Here is a 16,481-nt window from a genome sequence, read left to right on the forward strand (position 1 = left end):
TTCGAACCCTGTGTTTCATGAATGGATCAAGCACATTTAGATTGATTGTCACATGGTCTGTCAGAAAATACAGTAAGGGTTAGTTGCTACTCAGCACATTACTTATGTTGATCAGCCTGCATACATTTTTACCAAGGCTTTGGCCTCTGCTCAACTAGGTTATTTGCTTTGCAAGTTACGTGTCTGCGATTTCTCTTCAATTCCTCACTTGCAAGGGGATGTTAAAGATACAGAGATAATAGCTACATTGCTAACTCAGCAAGTCAGCTCTGCAAAAGCCAGCTCAACAAATTAGTTATATGGAGTATCGATGTGAGAGTCTCAGTTGTAATAAACTTTTATACAATTTTAATTTCTGTGAGGTCAATATTCATTTTTCATTCTTTTGTTCTTCAAGTTACATAATCTTCAATTTCTATCAGATTTATTATGAGCCAAAAAGATTATAGTACACAATCCGGCTATTAGACAAGTTAAAGATTAACGCGCCATTTGAAGATCCGATGATAGCAGAACAACACTAAATGTTTATGGATTCTGTTGGAGTGCGGCACAGAACTATTATAGAGTATTGATGTGTTCAGGTAAGAAAGAATATTATGTTTACTCGAGTAACTTTGATTCTTGGACTATACTACCTCAGTTTTGGTTTTCATGATATATTTCGGGGAGTTCTACTACCTCGGTTTTGGTTTTTAAGGATAGATGAGACTCGCTCTTTGTTTTGTTCGGTTGATGTATCTTGTTTAGATGAGTGCTGCAGTGTTTGGAGGAAGATTCACAGTATACAGCCTGTGCTACCTTCACATTCGAATAAACTAATACCGAGAGTTGGTTGTTCCTTCTCAAACTGATTAACATTTGTATAAATGTTGGGCCTCATAATAGGGAAAGAAGTAAAGATATTAGATAGGACTAGAAGATAAGAGTTTCTAAATAAATAGCCCAATAAGGGCCCATTTGTAAGGAAAAAGGCCCAATTAGGGATCCCTATAAATAGAGCATATTTGCCCTACTTGTAAGGGGTTGGAAAAATAGTATCAATAAAAGAGTGTTGTTCCTCATTTAAATATGATTCAATATTAGGATCATCATTTGGCGCTAGAAGGAGCTCTGACATTTGATACTCCAACATGATAATTGAGAAAGAAGATCCAGAGAAATGCGGAAACACGGCAGAAATTCAAACTGTCCAAAAATCAGACCAAATCAATCCAGCAGGAAAAGAAAAGGAACCATCGACCCTAAGGCCAAGAAGGCTATTTACGGTGGAGGATAATCCCCCACCTGAAGGTTCTCAGATGCAGAAACCACCTGTTAAGCGTAAAAGGAGGATCATTAAAGAGATCCATTCCCGTGTTTTAACAGAGAAAGGAAAGCAAGTCCTCTCTAGTGATGCTAGGTTGCATTTGCAGAAATTGAGACAGAAAAAACTTTTACGGGAGCAGGAAATAGAGGGCACGGAAGGTTCAGATGAAGAGCTTAAGTTGTTAGAAACTGAAACTAAAAGACTAGAAGCAAAGTTAGAGAAAATAAAAGAAATCCATCGTTTACAACAGGAGTTGAAGCAGGCATCAATTAAAGAAGGGGATGATGAAGAGATGGGATATGTAGAGCTGTCAGAGGATGATGAAGATTACTACTATGATGAGGAGGAAGTATCCACATAATCTATATATTCCAGGCCTCGACGCCCAAGGACAGTTTCCTCAGGTGGTACCCCACAAGGATCGATGTCGACAGACTCGATATCACAAGAGGAGTTTCTTAAGATGCAGGAAGATATGGCTCAACTTCGCGACCTAGTTAAAACGCAATCGAGATTTGAAGCCCCGGTGGAAAGCCCCTTATCTCAAAGCATCAAAAAAGCTAAGATAGACTGGACTTTAAAAACCCCGACGCTCGACTAATTCGATGGATCAACAGACCCATCAGGCTTTCTCAATACTTTCGACGGTCGAATGGCATTCTACGGACACACAGAAGTCACACGTTGCCAATTCTTCTCCACATGTCTACAGGGAACAGCCTTACGTTGGTATAAAAATCTCTCATCTAGGTCAATCGACTCATGGACTACATTAAAAACAAAATTTCAGACGAGGTTTTCAAGCAACTACAAAGGGGGCAAGATCACAACATCTTTGATTATGATGCGTCAAAGACTTAGCGAATCCTTGAGAAGCTATTTAGGACGCTTTCGTCAAGCTATATATGAAATAACAGACCTGGAGGAACCTTTGGAATTAAACTACTTAGCAGCAGGCATTGATGGAAGCAGACATGGCATTCTGCTAGAAGAGCTCATAGAAAAACATCCTCAACATCTCCACGCAGCTTTCCAGATTGTCGACCATCGGATGACGCTCCAGGAAGCGGTGGGAAGCATAAGATCTCCTCGACACTCTAGCTACAAGTACGAAATGACAAGAACTCATAGCCCTCGGACTCCGAGGTCTCAAAGATATGACTCCAAATCTCCTCGACGTTCATCGCCGAGAAGGGATACTGGAAAAGAGAAATATCAAAGTCCAAGAGGTCGAGAATACCCGTGACAGCCCGTATCAGATAGAAGATGGTAGCCCCGTGACAAAAAAGACAAAGAGTTTACTAAGCTTACAGTCAACAAAGCAACAATCTTGGCAATTCTAAAGACAGAACCTGACTTTTGACCCCCGAGGCCGATGAAGCCGGGTCGTCCTCCAAGCTCTCGGTATTGCGACTACCACGAAGATACGGGACACACCACAGAACAATGCTATCAGTTAAGCAATCTCATCGAGTCCAAAATCAGAAAAGGCCATTTCCTCCATTACATTGAAGGACATGGCCAAAATCAACAAAGACAAGACGACAGAATAGTCGATGTGATCTTCGGCGGTTACGCCGGTGGAGGTATGTCAAACAATTCTCGTAAGTCCTTTGCCCAAGAGGTGTGTAGTGTTAACCCTTCATATTTCAAGAGATGTAAGCCATCCCCATCTCTTATCATATCCTTCTCAGATGAAGATTACTCTTCAAATATCATAAGAGGACATCAAGATGCGCTGGTTATTACAGCAAAAATTGGCACCAATACAGTAAAAAAATCATTGTCGATAATGAAAGTTCTGTCGACATTCTGTATCATCACGCCTTGGCGCGAATGGATACAGGGGAACGGAAATTAGAAAATACCCATTCGCCTCTCTATGGCTTCACGAGTAATGAGGTAAAGGTTGTTAGAATAATTGATCTCCCGGTTCTTTTCGGCACAATGCCTTGTCAAGTATGGAAGATAGTTAAATTTCATGTAATTAGTATAAACTCAAGTCACAATGCCATTCTAGGCCGAACGACCATTTCGGCACTGGAAGCCATCACGTCAATACCCCATTTGAAGATGAAATTCCCAACTGAGTTTGGAGTTGGGGAGATGTGCGGCGACCAAGCGGTCTCGAGACAATGCTACTTTACTACCGTGGTACCCAGAAGCAAGATTGCGATTCTCAAATGGTCAACGAGGTTGTCCAGATAGACCCTGATAACATCATCGATATCCTAAGGGAGCCCTCGTTCTCTCCCGTTGGTGAGACTGTCGAGGTGTCGATAATGGAAAATTCATCGGATAAAACAGTTAAAGTGGGAAAAGATCTAGACATCGAGACAAAAGATGAATTAACAAGGTTGCTTCAGGAATTTGCAGATATATTCGCATGGTCGCCTTCCGACATGCCGGGAATTCCCGTCAATGTAGCGAGACACTCTCTACATGTTGACCGCCTAAAAAACCCAGTCAAGCAAAAGAGGCGCACGTTCTCAGAAGAAAAATGACGAGCTATAGAGGAGGAGCTCGATCATGCCCATTTCATCGAGCCGGTAAAATTCCCGACTTGGATTGCTAATGTCGTTCTGGTGAAAAAAAGTAATGGGAAATGGCGAATGTGTGTTGATTATTCAGACATTAACAGAGCATGTCCGAAGGATTATTATCCTTAGCCAAATATAGATCAACTTATTGACACTACGGCGGGTCATGAATTGTTATCTTTCATGGACGCGTTCTCAGGATATAATCAAATCAGGATGGACGATCAAGACTGGGAGCAAACAGCGTTTATCACACATCACGGGGTCTTCGCATACCGAAACATGCCTTTCAGTTTAATCAATGATGGTGCAACATTTCAGCGCATGATGGATGAAATATTTAAGAAACAATTGGGACGGAACCTCAAGGTGTATGTTGATGATATGATAACCAAATCAAAATCCTCAAATAATCATTGCAGTGACCTTCGAGAGACTTTTGAAAACGTTAGGCGCAATAACAAGAGGTTGAACCCGTTAAAGTGCTCTTTTGGCTTAACATCTGGGAAATTCCTAGGATTTCTTGTTTCCCAATGAGGGATTGAAGCCGACCCCTCACAGATAAAAGCCATATCTGAAATGAAAGACCCGTCGACCATCAAAGAGGTTCAACGTCTTACTGGTTGCATAGCGGCCCTTCGGCGCTTTATACTACAAGCCTCCAAAAAATGTAGTCCCTTCTTCAAGGTCATCAAAGAAGCATTAAGGAATAAAAAGTTGATATGGGACGATCAATGTAAAGAAAGCTTTGAAGCTATAAAAGCATTTTTGACAAGCCCCCCAGTTTTAACAAGAGCATTGCCTCGTGAGACTTTGAAAGTATACATCTCGGCCTCCGATGGGTCAGTAGCCTCTGTGTTGGTTAAAGATGTCGAGGGGCGAGAAGCCCCAGTCTACTACGTCAGTCACACGCTGAAAGATGCTGAAACTCGTTATCCACATGTGGAAAAATTAGTTTATGCTCACGTGGTAGCAAGCAGAAAGCTCCGTCACTATTTTTAAGGCCGTCTGATAAAGGTCATGACTGACCAGCCCCTGAAGCGTATCTTGCACAAGCCCGACATGACAGGGCGTCTCGCCGCTTGGACGTCGAGCTCAGCCAATTCCATATCGAATATCTACCACGGAATGTAGTAAAGTCTCAAGTCTAATTAGACTTTATTGTAGAATGCAAATTTGACAGTCCTGTACTCGAAGAAACATTATTTCCACAAAAGGCCTGGGTTCTTTACATCGACGGTTCATCAACATCTCGTCAGGGGGTGCAGGGGTCATTTTAATCAGTCCATAGGGATTCAAAATACAACAGGCCTTAAAATTCTCATTTCCAGTAACAAACAATGTAGCTGAGTATGAGGCTTTGTTAGCAGGTCTTCGCCTAGCAATTGAGCTAGAGGTAAAGATTTTAGAAATATTTGGGGATTCACATCTTGTAGCAAAACAGTTACAGGGAGAGTTTAAAGCGCACGACGCTCGAATGTCAACATATTTGAAACTGGCCATGTCTTTGTTGGAGAAAGTCCAGTCATGGACAATTAAAAATATTTGCAGGGAAGATAACTAGTGGGCCGACGCATTGTCTAAATTGGCCTCATCCGTTGTGACAACATCTAAGGCAATTTATGTCAAGGAAAGAAAGGTTCCTTCCATTAACTTAAGCCCCCCATTCCCTGACATGCTAAAGATCAATGAGATATCTTCTATGGAAGATTGGCGCCAACCTTTTTTGGAATATATCTTACAGAATAAGCTGCCACAAGATAAAAATGAAGCTAGATCCATATCATACAAGGCAAAAAATTATTGTGTGCTAGAAAACAAGCTATACCGTCGGGGACTTGTAGAGCCTCTACTTCGATGCTTAGGTCTAGAAGATGCTAACCTATCGATGGTGGAAGTCCACACCGGCATTTGTGGGGATCATTTAGGAGGCAAGAACCTATCCCTTAAGATAGTGAGGCAAGGTCTTTTTTGGCCTACAATGCGAAGTGACTGTGAAAATTTTGTGCGAAGGTGTAAGTCATGTCAGCTTTACGGGACTGTTTCCCATCAACCCTCGGTAGAAATGATTCCAGTCATCAACCCATGCCCTTTCTTTCAGTGGGGTATAAATATCGTGGGCCCTTTCCCAAAGTCTAAGAATCAAGCCTAATACATTGTTGTGGCCGTTGACTACGCAATAAAATGGGTCGAAGCCCGACCTTTGGCTAAGATTCGCGAGAAGGAGATGGTAGAATTTTGATGGAATATATTATGTTTAGGTTTGGAGTGCCGAGAATCGTTATGACTGACAACGGAACTCAATTCATGGGAGATAAGTTTACAGAAACACTTTTGCAGCTCAAGATAAAACACATCAAGTCATCGGTAGCTTACCCCCGGGCTAACGGACAGGTTGAAGTTTTTAATCGGATCATCTTATAGGGTCTCAAGAAAAGGGTTGAAGAACTACCAAGACCATGGGTCGACGAATTACCGAATGTTCTCTGGTCATATAGAACGACCCCTAGGAGTTCAACAGGTATATCCCCTTTTAAAATGGCCTTTGGTTTGGAAGTAGTCTCGCCTGTCGAAATCTCCCTTAATTCCCCAAGGGTCAAATACTTTGACGCTGAAGCGTCTCGAGAAGGAATTCAACTCCATAATGTCCTTATAGAAGAAGTCAGAGACGAAGTGTCAAGAAAAGTTCTCCAACAACAAGCTCGCACAGCAGCCTACTTTAACAAGAAAGTGAAGGTCAAAAAGTTCTTGGTTGGGGACTTAGTCCTTCGAGAGTCGGTAGCCTCCCAACCGGCTATAACAGGTAAATTCAAGGCTCCGTGGGAAGGACCATATCAGGTGACAGATGTCGTTGCACCGGGGACCTATCGTCTTTCGACCCTCGATGGAAGTCCTCTCAAGAATTCTTGGAATGCCATTCACTTGAAGAAATTTTATCAGTAGTTAAATTGATTGGAATGTATGAATCAAAACTATCTTTAATTATGAAAAATTAGTCTGAACGAAAAGGGGTTGATATGAGATCCCCAATAAGACAATCACAATAAATTATCAGTGCAATTTGTTACTCTCAGACGTCTTATAATTCGTAAACATATATCTTTGTTACATTAATTAACTTTATCCCATCAAATCAGGGCTCTCTAGAAAATACATGTATAAAGGCAAAAAATTAAACAGTTCCCGAGAGGAATCTAGTCCCACGAGATTCGAAAAACCTTACTAACGTAACAGGATTCAATGCACCAGAAAGCAATAGTGTATCGAGACTTGAGAAAACACCAATCAAGAATATCCGAAGAGTTATCCACTCGAAAAATATTTTCAGGAGATTAAGGTCCTTAAGATGTGCAAATCCGAAAATCAAAACGTTACATTAACTTCAAATCAAATAACAATATAAAGAAAGAGGGGAAAAGAAGGCTTAACAAGGGTATTAACCCTATAACACTTACACAAAAGGCGTGGATTAACGAAGATCAAAACAAAGTATAGTAAACACTACACCAATATAGAATTAAAAATCGCGAAATCAAGGGAGACGAATATGAGAGATAATGTGTTATGCAAAACTTAAATATTGAAATACAAAAAAAAAACAATATTCACCAAAATAGGAGCTTATAATAAAGTAACGATAATCATCCCCAGAAGGGAAGACTCGCACAGAAAATCCAATAAAATGTACTTGGTCAAATTAAAATATCATCCAAACATTACATCAGATAACGAGACATTCCTCGTCTTCAAGGGTTGAGATCGGCTTCCTTACGCTCTTGGGCGTAATACCGAATGTAATCCTCGAAGCCATGGCCATTAACATCAAAGCAAACTTTCTTCATCCTAGTAAGGCAACACTCATACCCTTCACCAAGGGCACCAACTATATCCTCAACACCCTTCTCCACCTCCAGCTTCAAGTTATCTGTCTCTAGAGTCTCACTCTTCTCACGAAGGGTCGTGACCTCGGTCTCCAAAGCCTCGCGTTTCTTAGTCTCCTCAGAAAGCGAGACTTCAACACTTTTTAATCGAGAGTCGACACCCTCCGACTCCTTTTTCAGGCTATCGTTGGCCAACTCTAATTCGCTTATCTGCGTATAACAAAACCAATAATTTAAACATAGGTGTGAAACTGAGAACACCGAATAAAGTGAAAGGGAGCTTTAATGCACCTTGGACCGAAAACTTGAATTTGCCTTTGATATCTCGGTAATTCGACCCCTAGCTTCAGCCAAATCATTCTCAAGCTTTTTCTTCTCATCTCTCAAGAAGTCCCTTTCCTCTTCAATCCTCGAAGGTGAACTCTTACCTTCATCAGCCCTATATTCCTCAAGAAGATGCATTACATCAGATAAAAACTGTCAAAACAAGAAAATGAAAGGTATTATGTCGGGTATAGTAAAAAAGGAAACTCATAAATACAGAACATAAAACGTAAATAAAATGAACATTTAGGAAAAGTCATGTATACCCTGCCAGCCCTCCCCAAACATCGATCAACGAGTTCCGACCGGGACCGCTTAGCATAAGCGCTAGAGTCCTGAGGAAGATTGAAGACACGAAAAGCCCGAAGGGGAGCCGGAGCAGTCAACCCACTAACCCATCTCTCTGTAGGCCGAATCTCAACCCGAATGATCTCCTTGCTCGCCTCAGGGTCGACAGTAGGCTGCATAAATCCTCGATTTCTGATAAAAGTTATAATCCTGTTAACACCACTAACACCAATATGTTCACAAAGCTTCTTACCAGCAACCTCCGGGGCCTCAATAGCCGCATTCCTATACCTTTTCCGGGAGGGATGCCCGGCTTTCTCACATGTAACACGCTCAGAGCCTCCAATAACTTTATTTCCAGCTTCATCTACAAGCTCGATGGAAATAGTTTTTGACGAGGTATTCTCTTCACCCCTCGGAGCGTCGACAGCCCCAGCCTTCAATTTCTTCACCAACATCATCATCGCTTTCTCCATTTCCACAAGCACTCCGTTTTCTAAAAGCTTTTTCAGCGAACTCCCAGCAACTAAAAAAAAACCAACACATAAAAAGTTACATCAACAAAATTGTATATGTAGATATGAAACAAGTAAAAAAAAGAACGAAAAAGAAAGAGGATGACTTTGAAAGACAAATTATAAAGGTCTTCCGGTTATGCTCTTTGAGGAACTTAAAATCCTTCAAATCATTATGTTTAAAAACGGGTCTTGATCCCTGAAACCCATCAAGATACTCAGCGTCATATTTATCGAGACCATTTAGATACTCGACTGTCGACTGTGTCACCTTCCGACAGGGCCTTACAAACTCTAACTCCTTACCCCCGATATAAACCCACTTGGGATGATACCCCGAATTAGAAGATTTAACACTAACAACCTTGGGACGCTTACTCTGGGTATCGAAGTAAACCTGACCGTTATGATATCAAATACAATAAATTGAAAAAAATAGTTTTACAGAAGGAATCCTATTTTTCTCACTACACAAAGCGATAAAACCAGTAATCTGAGCTACAGAGTTAGGCGACAAGTGAGCAACCCCACACCCAATAGCCTCGTACATCGCTAATTGGAAGGGGTGCATCGGAAGTCGAAGACCATATTCAAACATAATTAAAGGGATACCGTGCAAACCAAATTCGGGCATCACCCACATACACTCGTCGGGGGTCGGAACACGTAACTTGTACCCATTCTTTAAATCAACCCAAGACTCTAATTTCGCCATATTTAACCGATGATTAGAAAAGTGACTTATATAGTCAAGACTACTACCTCGAGGAAACTCAAGGCGACCAATTTCCAAACTCTCACGAAGAACTCTCTCTCTGAACTCTAAGGTACGAGGACTGAGTGGCGGAGATACCTTAGAGGCTACCTCGACGCCAGAGAAAAGTTCGGCTTCGTTCATAAAGTCGAAAGATTTACACGAGTTTAAGTTAAGAATTTCTAGATTATCTAAATTTATAACAGATTCTTCATCTCCTTCGTCTAGAGGACGTTTCTCAAGATTTTGAAAAGGATTAGAAGAGGAAGAATCGGGATCAGCCATGGATTCGAAAGAAAACAGTGAAGAACACACTCAGACAATCAAGATTTAGAGATGAAGAATGCAATTTAGAAATCTGAAACAGCTACATTAAAAATCTAAGTAAAATAAAACAGTTAAGATCAGAGAAAACTTACAGAGGAGGTGGCAAAGCCCGGAGAGAGGATTGGTCCCTTTAAAATAAGCATTGTAGCATCCGCTTGATAAAAGAGAAGGAAGATGAAGAATTTTCTCATATTTAAATCATCACATTCCTTTCTCACCCACATGCATAATTATGCAGGAATAGTAAAAAAAAAATATATAAAAAATAATATATGTATATATATATATATATTAGTAAGCTAAAATTTTAACTTTATTCCTTTTTATTTACTTCTTATTTTTTGCAGGACATAAATAGGTGACACAACAGCAAATCTAAAGATATTACAACAATATTCGCGGGGGATAAATGTTGGGCCTCATAATAGGGAAAGAAGTAAAGATATTAGATAGGACTAGAAGATAAGAGTTTCTAAATAAATAGCCCAATAAGGGCCCATTTGTAAGGAAAAAGGCCCAATTAGGGATCCCTATAAATATAGCATATTTGCCCTACTTGTAACGGGTTGGAAAAATAGTATCAATAAAAGAGTGTTGTTCCTCATTTAAATATGATTCAATATTAGGATCATCAAGTATAAATTCAGTCAGCTTATTAATATGAAAAAACTGAGTTTTCTAACCTCTTTTTTTTCTTCTTATAATTAGCAAATTTCATTACATAGATAAAAATTTAATCGAGGGAATGGTGGCCTGAGGGTGCTGGCATCACCCAAATTTGGGTATAATCATAAAATTAGCATTAGAATTTATTAAAAGAAATTACATGTTTATATATTTAGTAATAAAAAATTGTTATTTTCATTTTTCGCCCACTCAAAAATGTATAAATTTTATAAAATTATTACTAATATTAATGATATTTACAATAGTTATGACTTTAAATACACGAACTCAAATATATTTGGTACATTAAAATTGTTAAAAATAATATTTATTTATTTATTTAATATATAATAAATTAAAAATATAAATTAGTTACTCCGAAAAAAATTGCGTCATCCCAAACTCCGGTTTCTTGCTCCGTCCCTGGGACAAATACCCAATCAACCATACAATCAGATTGAAAAATAACTAAATGAGTTAAATAATTAGGCGCTTTATTTACGGATCAATTTAATATACTAAATACAAATATTTTTCAGAACTAAAAATAAATTCGATAATTTAGCGACTAGTTTACCTCAATTTTTGATATCTTCTTGAAAATAGTAATATCACAATTGAATTTCACATAATTTAATTTAAATACATTACAATATTTTAATATGTCTTACTAACCGACAGGGAAGTAACTAATGCCCCTAGGGTAAAAAAGAACTCTTGCAATTTTTCATCCCAGTTCCCTTCTATGCTTTGCCAAAGCGTTGTAACCTTAACCTAGTTAAGGTTATTATAAAATTTTAACTCCCTTTTCTTATATTATTATGCTTTACTAGCTTAAAACCTAGCTTAAAACCGATGGATGCAGGGACTGCACGGATTTTTTTTAATATTACATCATTTAAAAAAAAACTTTCATTCAAATTCTTAATTGATTTAAAACTTTAAATGATATGGTTTCATGATAATTATATAAGTAAACGTGTGTGTTCATAATTTTTTAGAACATTTAAACTTATTTAAAATGATAACATTGGTATGCGGGGAATATTATTATAATGAAATAATTATTTATTGAGGGTAAGAATATAATGTCTAAATTATGTTCGTACCTTAAAAAACTATTATTTTAGCATGATGATTACTTAATCAATTAACTATAACTTTATAAAAGATATTTGAAAAAGACAATATTACTGATTGAACGATATAGTTTTATTGATAATTCTAAGTGTATTTAAAAAAAATATGTTATAAATAAAATTTAATTTTTTATTTCACATGAATAGGATACGAATTATACTTAATTTAATATTAATTTGATTATGTCGGATCAGTAATTTACATTATTTTATTTTAGCCCGATGCCCAATACACCGACCAAATTAAACTATTTATTTTTAGTTTAATTTAATTTTTTTTAAATTCCGGATCAATAAAATAATTTTTTTTTAGACTGAATAATTATTATTTATGTTTTTTTGTTGGTCAAATTGTATTTTTATTTTAGTTTTGTGTTAGTGTGAATCAATTGTATAATGTATTTTTTTATCCTAGATAAATAAAATATATTATTTTGTTTATCCAAGTTTTTGGTATAATTTTTTTCAGGAGGATTAATAGTATTATTATTTTATCTTAATCCGAGTCACATAAATAAAATATATTATTTTGTTTATCCAAGATTGATACTATTATTATTTTATCTTAATCTGAGTTACATTATATATCAAGCAAATCTTAAGAATTATATTTAGTTTGTTTAAATTTAATTTAGCCTGAAATAACAAATTATATTGATATAAAACTGAATATGAATTAAATTTTAAATACCCAATAATTAGAATTATAATTAGAACAATTAAGTAAGGGTAGTTAAGTAATTGCAGCAAGTATACTGAATCTTCATTTGCATACTAAAACACTACAAATTTACCAGGTTTCACTTTCTTTTTAAAAGTTTAGCTATTTTTTTTGAAATATATCTCAGCATATATCTTATTCACTACAAACTCACTATTCATATTTTAGGAAATAGTTACATCTATACAACCTGTTAGATGATTGTTTTTTATAATAACCAAACAACAACTTTCAGTTATTTTAATCAAATTTTAACATACTTTTGAATTAAAAACTCAAAATTTGAATATGAACAAGAATATGTTTATGTTCAAATTTTAAAATATTTATTATAAATAAAATAGTATTCAATTAAAATAGAAATATAAATTTATAAGATACTTACACACAGAACACAAACTCAAGTTATTTTTTTTTAAAATAACTATTTTATAAAGATAATATAATATAAAAAATATAAAATAAATTCATTCATATCATATAGGTGTTAATACTATATTGTTAATATTTTGCTTAAGTTATGATAAAAATAATGGAAACAAATACCATGCCCAACATATAAATAATTTAATAAAGTTACTAGTATAATTCTCACATTAAATAGTTATAATTTTTTCACATTAGGGTATATAACAAGTAAATAAGGACGTACACTAAGATTTGTGGTTTAATAAATTAAAAAGAGTTTTTTATATTTTAAAGCAAGATTTTTTATTTATAATTGAGTAATCAAGTAGTTAAGTAAATGACATAATAAATATTTTTAATAAATATGGACTTTTCTATTTCATTTAGTAAAAATGAAAAAGAAATTTATATAACTAAATTTTGATCAAAAAATAAATATATAGATATACACAGCAGTAGAAGGTAAAAATAAGATATAACTGCTATTTCTATTTTGGTGATTGTTGAGTTTGCAGTGAAATAAGATGTACGGTAATAATATTAAAATTGACTTTTAAATTGAATTGACCAATACAAGCAAGTCGGAACCTACCAAGCAAGCAATGACCAACCCTTAGATCTCTCATATGCGTGTTAGAATTCAGAGTTCACAGTTCACACACGCCATTCTCTTTCTTTCTCTCTCTCTCATAATTTTATTTTATCATTCTATACACATATATTGGTGTACATAAATAAAACACACCTTCTCTATACTGTACGCACGTTAATGGGGCACCATTCCCAAAGTGTTGGTACTAACAGATGGTTCATTCTACTTGCTTCGCTGCTTAATATTTGCATGTCTACTTTTTCTGATCAATGCTATGACATGTGTTTCACAGCTTTTTCCCCCGAAGAAGGTTAGTTTCTGTGTATCCGCACTCAATATCGCTGTTTGTTTACTTCATTTTTGTTTAGCAAGTCAAATTCTTTAGATATGTTAAAACGTCAATTCTACACGTGCTGCCGTCACGACACAACACGGTTCGGGTCGAAGGGCGATTTAGCCGAATGTCTCGGCGTCTTTTATAGGCGAGGTGGCCAGGGCGAAGCACCCGGACATATGTGAATTCAGTGGTGTTTTGACTACGGATCACTGTAAATATTTCATTACCTTCAAGACTTCGTGATGGGAATTTTGAGCACTACAGGATTGTGTATCAACTATCGTGCATAACTAAAAGATGCCCAAGGAACGGGATTCTCTTTTCATGTCATGCAGGAGATTTTCCTCTAAACATTGTGTTTTCTAATCAGAACTTGTCCAAAATTTTTCACTGGCGGAGAGCTTGCTCAAAACTATATATATGGAACTATCCCTATTTCTTTTGGTCAGCTTCCTCTCATAACTCGGTAAGTGCTTTTATTTCAATGTCGGACCTTAGTATTAGGATAATATTTATGTTTAATGTATAAACACCAATTGTTTATATGTATCACAAATTACGACAGTAATAACTTGGCAATTATGCTGCAGAAGCCTTGTGGATACTTGTATCAGTGGTTCTATTCCTCGAGAATTAGCTAATATATCAACACTTGAAGAGCTGTGAGTAGAGAAATATATATATATACACCGCATATTTGTATATATTAAATTTTCGACTGCAATTTGTTGAGCTTAATTTGAAATACTGTAGTATCTTGGGAGATAATCAGCTAGGAGCATCTCTTCCAACAGGGTTGAAAGTTTGAGGAACTTGAGAAGACTGTGAGTTACGACTTACGAGTCTTCATATATATATTTTCTGCAGAAGTTCAACTAACTTATTTCATTTTAGTCTGCTTTTAAGCTAAATGTTTGTCATAGCTTACATAAGCAATGGCATGTGCCATGTAGATGCTCCATTTGCTGATTTGAGTTTTTAATTTGAAAGATCAAGCAAAATATGTCGAACTGGAAACTTGCAGGGAATACAGTTGAAATCCTTGACATGGTAGATCTACTCGGCATAAGGATCATTAAGTGTTAAACTCCTAGGAAACCTAACACTTTTATGAGAAGTACAATGAAGAAAACAAGAAACCAGGAAATGAATTGAAGAAAAAATCTCATGTAAATGATTAATAGTCTTGATCCAAATGATACAGGTTGTAGCTGTATATAGTACCAACAAGCATAGACCTTATCCAAGGATACAAACTGATAATAACTAATAGTGGTCCCTAACAACTGGACATACTACCAAACATACTACGACTACTTTCCTTGATTACTACTAAGTAGAGAAATGACAAGGTAACATAAATGCAGAATGACAAAATAAGAAAGTAGTTCAGACACCTAATGCAGCCGTTTCTTCAATACTCCCTTGCAAGCTTGGTGGTGGATGAGGTGTGAATACCAAACTTGGACATTAGGTAGAAGTGTTATTTTGCTGAGAGCCATTTTGTAAGCAAGTCTGCCATGTTTGATTGAGTAGGAACATGAGTTGTAGTAATGGTGCCATAGTTGAACTTGTCATATATGAAGTGGCAATCCATATCAACATGTTTTATGCATTCATAGAGCACCGGATTTGCAGGAATTTCTGTTAGATATATTTGTGATGTCATGTCTAATCTGATTTGTTTAGTTTCAGAACTTAACTGGAAATCTGAACTTATTGGAAGACGGGAAGTTATCAGAACTTAAGCCATCAGGACTTACATCAGAACTTAAGTGCGAATACACTTCAGGGATGAAAAGCGGCTGATTTACAGGAGAGGATCTGGATTAAACAAAAGAAGATATGCTTGGAGAGTTGTACAGTTAAAGGACTACAGTAGATAATCTCTTATTGATGTATTTTAGGAAACAGAACATATCATATAAATTAGGAGATATCTTGTAACTGTGTAGTATATAAAAATACAGATTAGGGTTTACACTATATGTGTTATCATTCACCAGAATATTATTCATTGTAATCCTAGCAGCTCTTAGTGATATCATATATCACTGAGAGAGTAGATTAAACCTACTGTAACAGAGTTTGATATATTGAATAAACGTGTTTTCTGTTTATAGATACTATATTCAACCCCCTTCTATAGTATCATTGAGGCCTAACAAGTGGTATCAGAGCCAATCTGTTAAGCTTACAAACAGTTAAGATCCAAACAAACAATCAATCATGTCTGATTAATCAAAAAACACAAGACCCTCAAGAACCTACAAAGGTTCAACCCATTCAAAACACCAGTAGATATGAAACCATCAGGGTTCCTATGCTCAGGGTGTCTGAGTACCCTGTATGGATTGTGAAGATGGCCATGTTTCTGGAAGTTACAAATCCAGAATATTTAGACAGAATTTATGATGGTCCACACAAGCCCACAAAGCTTTCTGTTGCAGTTGGGAATGAGCCACAAAAGATGATTACCAAAGAAAAGAGAGAACTCGCCACTGAAGATATCTCTTCACTAGGAAAGGATGCAAAAGCAAGACACTTGCTTCATAGTGCATATAACGACTCGCGGATTTTTAAATTATTTAAATATGTAATTGTGAAAATTATTAAATAAATAAAATATGTGTATTGATTTTGATCGCTATGTGTTGTTTGATTATTGATGTGTGATTTA

At 36.5% G+C, this 16,481-nt stretch overlaps 1 protein-coding gene and 1 long non-coding RNA gene across 4 annotated transcripts; both read left to right on the forward strand.

Moving 5' to 3' along the window:
• Nucleotides 1-6,387: 6,387 nt before the first annotated feature.
• LOC141702604 (uncharacterized) lies at nucleotides 6,388-6,792 on the forward strand. The gene has a single exon (XM_074506257.1). It carries the CDS (start codon nucleotides 6,388-6,390, stop codon nucleotides 6,790-6,792), a length of 405 nt encoding a protein of 134 aa, XP_074362358.1.
• Nucleotides 6,793-13,493: 6,701 nt separating this feature from the next.
• On the forward strand, nucleotides 13,494-15,911 carry LOC141702603 (uncharacterized). Of its 3 annotated transcripts, none has more exons than XR_012567198.1 (4): nucleotides 13,495-14,267; nucleotides 14,392-14,463; nucleotides 14,555-14,625; nucleotides 15,491-15,911. It is a non-coding gene; the product is annotated as an uncharacterized LOC141702603 (long non-coding RNA). The 3 variants fall into 3 exon arrangements; XR_012567200.1 differs by having other exon boundaries at nucleotides 15,497-15,911; XR_012567199.1 differs by having other exon boundaries at nucleotides 13,494-14,267; nucleotides 14,392-14,625; nucleotides 15,497-15,911.
• The last annotated feature ends 570 nt before the right edge of the window (nucleotides 15,912-16,481 follow it).

The sequence above is a fragment of the Apium graveolens genome, unplaced genomic scaffold (assembly GCF_009905375.1).
Source record: "Apium graveolens cultivar Ventura unplaced genomic scaffold, ASM990537v1 ctg5329, whole genome shotgun sequence".
In the NCBI taxonomy this organism is placed as follows: Eukaryota; Viridiplantae; Streptophyta; class Magnoliopsida; order Apiales; family Apiaceae; genus Apium; species Apium graveolens.

Excerpts from the sequence above, each read along its gene's own strand:
- LOC141702604 (XM_074506257.1), top strand. The coding sequence starts at position 6,388 with ATGGCCTTTGGTTTGGAAGTAGTCTCGCCTGTCGAAATCTCCCTTAAT.